At 38.4% G+C, this 11,224-nt stretch overlaps 1 protein-coding gene across 1 annotated transcript; it reads left to right on the top strand.

The window, feature by feature from the left end:
* Window positions 1-8,512: 8,512 nt before the first annotated feature.
* LOC111451339 (calcium uniporter protein 2, mitochondrial-like) lies at window positions 8,513-11,224 on the top strand. Its single transcript, XM_023091717.1, has 2 exons — window positions 8,513-9,312; window positions 10,530-11,224. Exons 1-2 carry the CDS (start codon window positions 8,725-8,727, stop codon window positions 11,025-11,027), a joined length of 1,086 nt encoding a protein of 361 aa, XP_022947485.1. The 5' UTR covers window positions 8,513-8,724; the 3' UTR covers window positions 11,028-11,224.

Below are 11,224 nucleotides of genomic sequence, written 5' to 3'. Positions count from 1 at the left end.
AATTAACCTTGGTTTTGCACGCTTCATTTAAGGCCCTTAAACGAACTATTACAATTTGAAACAAAAAGGGAAAACAACGTAGAATGAAATACCCTGTACTAACCTGTATACTACTAAATGGAAATGCAGTTAACCTATACTAACTTATAGTATACTAAATTTAAATATGAAACTATCTTAAGCATGTGCCATAGTCTCATAGTTAGTCGTACCAGGGCACATTTCTTTTTCCTGAAAAGTAAAGTAGCATATGACTTGAGTATTTTAAGGTATACTCAGTAAGCAACCCCCTATTGAGGTTAAATGCAAACACCCACAATTTCATGAATGGGACCTATCATAACAGTTTGTTTTTCTACAACAGCTGTCCTAACGAGCAACTTGGATGTGTACTTAATTTTCCTACACACGATCCACACGTGCAAGTATGGACCCACCAATCAGTTTGCACCATGGGCCCCTTTTTGATCGGGCGAGCATTCTTTGGTAGTTGTTGATGTCAGTCACCCGTTAGGAGTAGCGACCGTCACGACAACATTATGGTAAATATAATGATTGTTTCCCTACCTCATAGTGTACGCATTCATACTATCGTGAAGGAATAGGGGTATCCCTCGATGCACGAGCACAAAAAAATACATGAGGTCCTAACATTTTTCCATTTTAATTATCATTAATACAACCCCGCTAGCGTTCATACATATCATATCATTTCTCGTAGCATTTCTCATATCATTTATCATAATTTTCATGCATATGTCAGAGTTATATTTCATGTTAGTTCGTCGTTTTACATGTCAATCATAACATTTCATTCATGTCACATATCAACCATATCATAATTCTTTCGTGCTCTCAGACATAACAATCCATATTGTGCACATATCGTATCACACATCATAACAATCACATAACAATCTTGAGCATGTCCTCAACATATCATATCATAACATAACGTATTGTAAAACATATCAATTCATCAAATATAGCATAACAATCACATCGCATAACATTTGCATATCATTTCATAATAGTTTGCATATACGGCCTATGACACTTGCGAAACCACATACATGTGTCATCATACAACACACAATTATAACCAACAACGGTAGGGCCACTTACTTAGTTGAGCTTAGCTGGCGTTCTCCCTAATTTGAGCACGTTAGCTCCCGTTCCTTGAAAGTGTTCCAAACTATCACCGGTTGTCGTTTCCTATTAGGTCGTTCATCGCCTTCCATTAGTATTTAACAATTCTAATATAAATTCAACTTAAATTTGTGAAATATGGCATTATAATGACCTCAATTACCTTATTTAGGGTCAAAATCAGGTTTGGGAGGGTTAGGACAGTGTAAATTAGGTCTAAATTTGTTTACCAATCTGAATAGCCGAGATTTTGAGCTGCAGAGCTGAGTGAGCCAAGCCGATTCCAGTCGCTGAATCTGAATAGTCGAGATGTCGTGCAACAGGAGGTCGATGCGTGTGCAAGTAGTTTCAGGTCAAGGCGTGGGTCGCGTACGAGTGTATGGATCGTGGGTCGTGCACGTACACGGGTTGTGGTTGCAGGCTGATATGGGTTCTAGTTCGAAATGGATTGGGCCGCGAACGTTTAAGCCAAAGGGTAAATGGGTTGTGCTCAGGTGTTGCTACAGGTTGGGTTGTGGGTCGTATTTGACCGGATTCGGATCCGTCACATCTCGTCTTCTTTACTAGACTCCTCACAATTTTTCGTAGTTTTCTCTCTCCTTTGTACGTTGTTTTTTATATCGTTTCTCATCCTTTTTCCTTCTCTACCTCTCTGTCAACCTCTCGCCTTCCCTTCTATGAAGTTTTACGACACGTTGATGCCTACAACGATAGATCCGAGAGGTTCTAAAAACTCAAAACTCATATTGAAATTCGACAAAGTACATCGAGGACAGGTCATTTCGACATCTGGTTGTGGGTTTCGATCTTCATTGGAGTGTTTTTGGACCTCTATTTTACTCTCTAATTTTCCAAATCTCTATTTTAAGCAATAAATTTAATTTATTTCACTATAATTCTTTAACCTTAATATATATATATATATATTAATATTGCTCCATACAAACAGATAAGGTCATGAGTCAGCTCAGCGTTGGCTTACATTTACAATGATTGTCTCTATATTAATATTTAAGTCAACTATTAATTAGAAGAATACAAGATTAATTTAGAAGATTATAAAATTAATTAATCAATCTTGTCTACCAAACCATATTATATTTGTAATTACATATTAAAATAATGAGGCTACTAAATATTGTTCTTGCCCGACGTTTTTTAAAGACTCGAGTCCATACTATCACGTACTACATGAGGCTTACGAAAAACTCGACTCGATCCAAATTTTATTCTTTTAAAAACATGATAACATTAGAAACTAAGATAGTGACAGCAAATACATATATTTAGTTTTACTCAAAATAATTTAGGTCTACAAAACAACGCTTAGGATTACAACTTACAAAATACAACAAATATTTTCCGACTCCAACAATAAGGTTACTTATAGGTCCCACAATGATTGTATGCGATTGCATTTCAGGACCCAAGAATGAGGTTACTTATTGATTATTTTAAAATCTCGAACCACGTGTTACTTGTAACGACTTGAAATTTTCTACTTAATTTAAAGTCGCTACTGTATACATATCATGAATATTGAATGCGGAAATACTTCAATTAAACTTTCATAAAACGTCACCTTCATCTTAAACACCGTCATGGACTTACGTATTTTGAAAACATCTTTAAAAATGACATAACAAAAAACTAAAGAAAATAAATAAACGTATAAATTAAAAACATCATATTCTAGACTAAGTCTAAGAAAATAAATATGACTACCCTATGCATGTGTTATGGTCTCGAGTTGCGATGCCGTCATCAGTCGTACAAGAATATCTTACCTTAACCTGAAATAGAAGTAGCACGTGATTTGAGTATTTAAAAAAATATTTAGTGACCCCACTATTGGGAGTTAAATGCAAGAATATGCGAATGCAATGACGGGACCTATCATATTAGTCTATTTTTCTACGGCACTGTCCTAATGGGTAACTTGGATGTGTACCATATACTCTACATACAACACATACGTGCGAGTATGGACTCACTAGTTAGTTCGCACACCGCTGAGCCACTTTCCTTGTCGGGCGAGCATACTCTAGGAGCTCCTTAGACCAGACACCCATTAGAACTAGTAACCGTCACAGCAGCATTAGGTTAAACATAATGATCGTTCTCATGCCTGACTGTTGCAGCATCATGATAAACATAATGATCGTTCTCCTATATGGTCATCGTAGCATTATGATAACCATAATGATCGTTTTCCAACCTCGTAATGTATGCGTCTGTACTATCATGAAGGGTAAATGGTATCCCTCAATGCATGAGCACACAATAATGCATGAAGTCCAATATTTTTACATTTTCATTATCATTTAATACAACCTCATTAGCATTTCGTACATATAATGTTGTTCTTCGTATCATTTCACATTTCGTTTATCATATCATTTATCATATCTTTCATGCATACGTCGAGGTTGTATTTCATGCTAATTCTTTGTTTTGCATGTCAAACATATCATATCATTCAAATTACATAAATATATCATATCATAGAATTCCATGCTTCCAGACATAACAATTTTCATCATATACATATCATATCATAACATATCGCATCACAATATATCATATCATAAACATGTCAATTTCTCACATATCTCGTACCATAACATATCTCATATCATATCACAACATATTAATATATATATGTAACGACCCTAAATTTCCACATACTTAGAGTCGCTACTAACGTCTCATGCTCATCCATAATGCGGAAATATAACTCTTACATGAACATAATTGATAATGAAAATTTTCAAGAAAACGTTTAAAACAACTTCTCCTCTGAAAAACACTGCCATGGTTTTACGTGTTTAAATATGAAATACTGAAATTTAGAGAAACAAAAACAAATACAAAATAATTTAAAACAATGAAATGCAAAACAACCTATTCTAACTTAAGACTAGAAATTTAAATATGAGTCTACCCTATGCACGTGCCACAGTCTCTGCTCGCGATGCCGCCGTCCTCCGTACAAGTGCGCCTCGCCTTTACCTGAAAAATGATGTGGCACACGGCCTGAGTATTTCAAAGAATACTCAGTAAGTGGCCCCACTATAGGGGCCATGCTAATGCAAACACATGCAATCATGAATAGGGACCTATCTCTAATCATCTTAGGGGTGGCCTCCAGTCTCGGACAAATTGGATGTGTAGTACTTCCCTACACACGACTCACACGTGCGAGTGTGAGTCCCCAGGGCGCTCGCACACCCCCTGGACCCTCTGGTCAAGCTAATCTGTAGCGACGTCCGGAGGTCAGCGGAACCCCATAGTGTCATGCGCCTCATGAACACCCTCATCTGTGTGCTTTCACACCTGTGCGCATACGCGCTCATCATACGGTGCACGTCCGCACTCATCATCTCTAGAGGAAGTAGCCCTATGCTTATGAACATACAAAATGCATGAGGTCCCTCTAAATCCATCGTAATGTCTCTTCTGACACAACCCTCTAGTCTCATCTCTTTGTTACCCTAGGTAACGCATATCGTGGATATTTATATTAATATCATTTTCATGCTCTTAGGGTTGTGTCCTACGTCGATCTAACGACATGATGCAATATGGCACTCATCATTATCTAACATGCTCAATATGGAAAACATCATCATATTAAGGTAAAAATCATGCAATCATCATGCTCATCATAATGCCACAACGTGCGTCAAGCATATTAAGCGTCACTCAACAAAATATGTATAAACCGGCACATATCATCAAGCATCATACAATTTATTTAGCCCATCCTATAGTAAGGCCACTTACTTGGTTGGCCTCGGCCGAAGTACTCCCTAAATAGCTAAACGTAAGCTCCCGTTCCGTGAGAGCTGTTTCCTACTTCGCTGGGGTTTGTTTCCTATCACACCGTTCACCACTTTCCGTTAGTATTTCACAATTAATTTACCTATAATTTACTAAATGTGAAATACGGCTCTAAAACGGCCTCAGATACCTTAATCGGGGCCGAAAACAGATTCGAGAGGGTCGAAACAATGGAAACCGGACTGAAAACAGGTGAGCCGAGCCGAACAGCCGCTGGAGCCGCCGGAGCGTCACCGGAGGGAGCCCGAGCCGTTTGCGCCGAGCCGAGCCGAGGACTGCCGCGCCGCTGTGTGACACGTGGCAGCCGCAGAGAAAGCCACGTCGGGCGGTAGTGTCGGGTCGAAGCGCAGGTCGCAATCCGGTTCGGGTCGCGGCTGTGGAAGGCTACTGGGCCAAGGCTAAACGTTGGGCCTCAGCTTACTGGGCTGGGCCGCAAGTGTTTGGTTTGCAGGCCGGCTCAATTGGACCGTGGGTCTAGTCTGGGTTGGTTCAACTGAACCGTAGCTTCTGGGCCGGTTTGAGGTTTGGGCCGCTGTAGTTGGGCTGGGCCGAAGGCAGAGGCCAAGGGAGGAACGGGCTGGCTCTCCCGGGTTCTGGGTTCGGGTTGACCCGGATCCGTGGATCTCGTCTTCCTTACCCGACTTTGGCCGATTTTCCGGCGAGCTTTCTCTCTCCTTCCCGCGGCGTTTTCGTTGCCGATTTCGGTCCTCTTCCTTCCCTTTTCCTCTTTGTTCGTCGTCCTTCTTTCCTTTTTGGGAGTTTTGCGGCCTAAAAGCCATAGATCTAAGAATCGATTAAGAAACCTAACTTTCCGACCTCGGTAACCGACGACGACGATTACGAAATAACCCAAAACGCACACTGAGTTATTGTGCTTTCGTTAGGGATCTCTCTTACGGTAGTAACAGGTCGTTTGGTGTCGGTTTAAGGGTGGTTTGAGGGCTCGTCGGAGAAACTAGACACTCGCCGACGTTTGTCCGAAATCTCTCTCTCTCTCTAAATTTTCTCTCTTTTCTCCCTTTGCAGGTGTTCTGAAGATGCTGGGCTGAGGGTGGGCGTGCTGTGGCCGTCGTTTCGCGTGGGTTCCGCGAAACTCGGCGGTCGCCGGAAAACTCGCGGGTTTTCCGGCGACTGGGTTTTTTTTTTTTTTTTTTGTTTTCTCGTTTTCATTTATTTATTATATATATATATATATTTTTTCTTTCTTTCTTTCCCGGGTCGTTACAATATAGATAGATATATATATATACACGTTATTCACATGTCGTATCGTAATCATATCATATCATATCAGGTCATATCGTTCCCTAACTTATCATAGCCTTAACATTCTTATACACATCACAATCATATCGTTACATGAACGTACCTTAGTCATATCGTTACAAAAACGTGTCTTAACGCTATCGTTCTATCAATCTATCATAACTCTATCCATTTCTACCCATAACCTAACTATATTTTTTTATCAATCGATCATGACCATATCGTTATCAATCTCTTATGTCCATAGCACTTCGATACGTTTCATGAACATATCTTACTCCTATCATTACATTACATTACATTTAGTGCATCCTTCTCGTATCCTATCTCAAACATATCATTGAGCACATCGTACCGTAAGTATTATCATACAATTCACATATTATAACATATACATATCATGTCATAAGCATATTGATCCATAAACAATTCACACATATCAATATATATGACACATGCAGAACCACAGGGGCACGTGTCAATATCAAATATAATCATGCCGATAGTAAGACCACTTACTTAGTTGGCCTTAACCGACGCTCTATTCTATTTTTAAGATTGGCTTGACTTGTCCTTCAAAGTTTGTAACGATCACTAAAAATATATGCACGGAAAGAAGTTTTATAGTCCTCCAGTTCTATTCTTTGTGATGCTTCTATCAATCCATTGGCGAGAAAAGTTAAACATATCAATGCCAAGAACAAAGCAACGGTGGATGGTGAAAACATATTCCTCTAACCAGACTATTCACAAGCATTTCGTTTCTTGTCACTACAAGAAATAATAAGTACGATAGCTAACAAAAAAAAAAATGTTATCGTAAATTTTTTATAGTATTTTTCGTACGTCGTGACAGCTCATGTTATTAAAAATCTGAGACTTTTTATAGCGTTTTTTTTATAATTGATGCTATAATATAGTATAAGCTATGAAAACATTTTATAGCATTTTGTATTAAACTATAATATGTTTATTATAGCTGAAATAGTATGCTATCTTTAATTTATAATAGCACTTTTTTAATGCTATAATATAGTATTTATAACTTCAATTTTCTGCTATATCTAGATAATGAAACATTTATAATTATTTTAATTATTGTAATGCATATTTGATAGCATTTATTTTTTTTATATAAATTTCATTATATCTCTGGGTCATTGCTATATAAGGTATAGTTTTTTTCCTCGGCTAATTTACTTTGGACTAATTTTGAAATTCACATACATAGAATGATATTTTATAACANATTAAATACAAAAAAAAAAAAAAAAAAAGTCTACCGTCTTAATTCAAGTTTGATAATGTACTTACACATTAGAAAATAAACGTTTTTTTAGTACAAAAAATAAAGTAGTTCACAAAATACAAAATTCACAAGTCTGGCTTCAAGTTTATCATGTAAATAAGGTGTCATCTTCAAGTTCATCCTTAGCATGAATAAGACATGTATCACTTTATTCACCTGTATAAATATACAAAATATATATGAATATATGATTACGTCAACCTTTTAATTAACAAATGAAAAAATTAGTTTATTAATTTAAATAAATAAACCTTAAAAATTACATACTGATAATCACTTTGTCAAATGGCCAAGCAATATACTACCTATAGCTTCTTCAATACATGTCATTTCTGATCTAGGCCGTCACAAATAGGCATTGCATTTCCTTGGTATATCAACCCATACTCTAATAGCATGCGGTCCAATAGAAATGTGATGAACAAGAGCAGCTGAATCATTAGAAGACGATCATCCTTCTACAACAATCTCTCCTGAGTCATGTCAATCTAATAACTTGCATTTAATTTGAGTATTATTATTGATGCTCTATAAATAAATAAAAAAATTTGATAGGGGAATTCTGTAAGAGGTCTTTTGGGTAATATCATAGTGGATAATATCATTCAATTAATACAAAATCATGATTCCACGTGTATGGTGATTAACATGGTTATAGAGGAGTACAAGTAGATGGTAGCACACCTGAGCAAATCTCGAAAAACTTATCTCGTTTCGTAATATATCGTATGATTCGATCTGTAAAACGCCACGTGGCTATAAAGCAAACATGCGAAGCTTTTAATTCGTTGTCGTGTACATCACGCTTTCCGAAATATCGCGTCTTTTTCCCCCGCTATGTTTTTTTGGTGATTGTTTCATCTCTCCTAAATAATTGGATTAATAATAATAAAAAAAAAAAAAAAAACAGAAAACAATTTCCCTTTTTTAAAAGAACAATATAATCATGAACAGAATTGGAGGGCAGTGGAAGGAGCTATAAATTTGGGCGTTGGCGATGGATGGACGATCGTGGTGAAGCGTCTCCGTGATTGTTCTCTGCCATTAATTTGATCTGAAGAAGAATCGACATAGGGATCTTTCTGATCCTCGTTTTTCCATATACTTTCCTCTTCTTCCTGTTATTGAATCCATTCTTTGCTTTGTGTTGTTCATCAATGGCGTTCAACAAAACCCTAGCTCATCGTCTCTTTAACATATCCCATATCTCCTCACAATCCCTCACCAAATGCCGGATTTCGTCATCGTCGCCTGGGGCTCGTGTTCCTCCCACTACCAATACTGCCAACATTGCTCATGATCCCGGAGATAATGCAGTTTTTCGTCGCTTTCTTCACAAGAGAGCGGTTTCTCAGCCGGCAATCTCGCCGGAGCTCCGGGAATTGGCGGCCGCGGGGAATATGGTGGAGAAGTTTAAATCTCTAGGGATTGCTCCTGATCGTATCCGACTCGATTGTCTTCGTCCTCCTGCATGCGGTTCGCTGGCTTTGGATTCGGATAGGTGTAATGTGAAAAATGGTTTGACGGTTGAGGATGCGAGAAAGTTGCTCAAGGTAGCGCGGATCGAGATGGTGAAGTGGAAGCTGAGAGAAATTCAGAAATCATGGGTTCCCTACTCAGAATTCGTTAGGGTTTGTTGTCAGGGATGTGATGATCCCGTTCAGGGTCTTGAAATTGCTCGAATGCTTGATGAATCAGGGACTGTGATTGTCTTAGGGAACGTGGTGTACCTCTGGCCTGAACAGGTGATTGTTGCTTTCCCATCTTGATTTGTGAATTTAATTTACTTGTTTTTAATTGCATTAGAGATATTTTTCGTTACGCTCTGCCTTTGAGTTCTACAGATTCTGATGCTGCTTACCGAATGGGTTCCCTGTTTTTCTAGATCTTTAATTTTAAATTCTATTCAAGCCTGGAGACTACCGATAACTGATATTCTTTTCTGGTTATTCTTTTTTTTTCTTTTTTTTCTTTCTTTCTTCCACAGGCCAGATCCAAAACGTGAAAAGTGGTTCCACGTTTGAGATGATTTATCTCTGAAGGATCATATAGACGCCCTTCAATTCATTCGGTGACAAGATTGTTACACTTTCTAGCTACAGTGGATATGGAACACCCAGGGGTCTGTTTGGTGTAGTAGGGGGTAGGGAGAAGGGAGGCGTGTGTTATGGTAGCTGGGTACTGGTTTCTTAGAGCTACCAAAATATGACCATAATTCTGATTCAATGAACATGGCCTTGAATTTCAACTTTCTTGGTAGCCGGGAAAGGGTATAGTTTAGTATAAACAACATAATCTTATCAGAAAAATATACAGCTACATAGGGAGAGAGAGAGAGGGTGAAAGAAAGGGTGAGAGAAACGTGGAGAAGACAACAAGTTTAGGAGGGGAGGCCATTGAAGTTTGTTTTCATCTTAGACGTTCTGGTCTTGCATATTTAAAGATGTGTAGGCTTTTTCAAATTACCTATAGTTAGAACAGTGTCTAATTTGATCATGGACTGGGGTCATAGAGGCTGGAGGGTCTGCAATATTTGAATTTTCTGGAGCTAAGGTGTTAAGAAGGGACCAATTTCTTTTGGCAAGAAAGTAATGTGATTTAAAAATCTGTTTACACCATTGTTGATGGCAGCAGATGTTCTCTTCCCACAAAGTTTTCTATAAACTTTGAAGAATTTTCATCCTAGAACATCTAAAACAGCTATGCCATTTTTGATCCGCCCCCTTGTTTCGAAATTATCTTATGAATAACCTCTGTATATATGCTGTATTTTTTTTGCAGTGGTGCTATTTTCTATCCAGCTCCACTCTTTCTGAATTATGATCTGTTAATTGCTAAAATATACTGTGTTTTGGGTAGCTGGTGACCAAGTTTAGCTTCAATAATGAACCATTAGAAGTGCGTATAAGTATGGTAGATAGGGCGAGTTTTTACCCAGATATTTCATATTGTTTGACTACAGGTAGCTAAAGCCATTGAAGGCCTGATTCCCTTACCAGCAGTTATTCCAAATGGTGCTAGAAGGAAAGAGCTGGAAGAAATGGAGATGCAGAAAGCTGCAATCGACGAAAAAGCCGAAACGTTTGTACGACGGGAGCTCTGGTGTGGATTGGGGTTCCTGGTTGCTCAAACGGCTGCATTCATGAGGCTCACCTTCTGGGAGCTCACATGGGATGTGATGGAGCCAATTTGCTTCTATGTCACCTCAGCTTACTTCATTGCTGGCTATACATTCTTCCTCAAGACCTCAAGGGAGCCTTCGTTCCAAGGCTTCTTCCAAAGCCGGTTTAGATCGAAGCAGAAGCGCCTGATGAAGGTTCAGAATTTTGACATCGCTCGTTACAACGAACTCCGAAGAGTTTGCTTTCCGAATTCCTCCGCTCAAGGATTTCCCTCTTCAAAGCGTATGGCGATGTATGATAATTCAGGAAAAACGAAGTTGGAATCTTTACAGATTTAAAATAAAAGAGTTACTTACCTCAGTACCTTCGATCATCAGGTGCGGCGGCTATGTGTAAACAAGAGTACATAGAATTGTGGCCTCTTCTCTTCTAACAGAAACGTAATCCTTTTTGGTTGACATAAATTTGCAGTCATTTTTGTTCATGAATCTCAGTCGCAGAATATTAACATGAAGTAGAAGGATATTTGTTGTGA

The sequence above is a fragment of the Cucurbita moschata genome, unplaced genomic scaffold (genome assembly GCF_002738365.1).
Source record: "Cucurbita moschata cultivar Rifu unplaced genomic scaffold, Cmos_1.0 Cmo_Scf00013, whole genome shotgun sequence".
Taxonomy (NCBI): Eukaryota; Viridiplantae; Streptophyta; class Magnoliopsida; order Cucurbitales; family Cucurbitaceae; genus Cucurbita; species Cucurbita moschata.
This window is presented reverse-complemented; position numbering and strand designations above follow the sequence as displayed.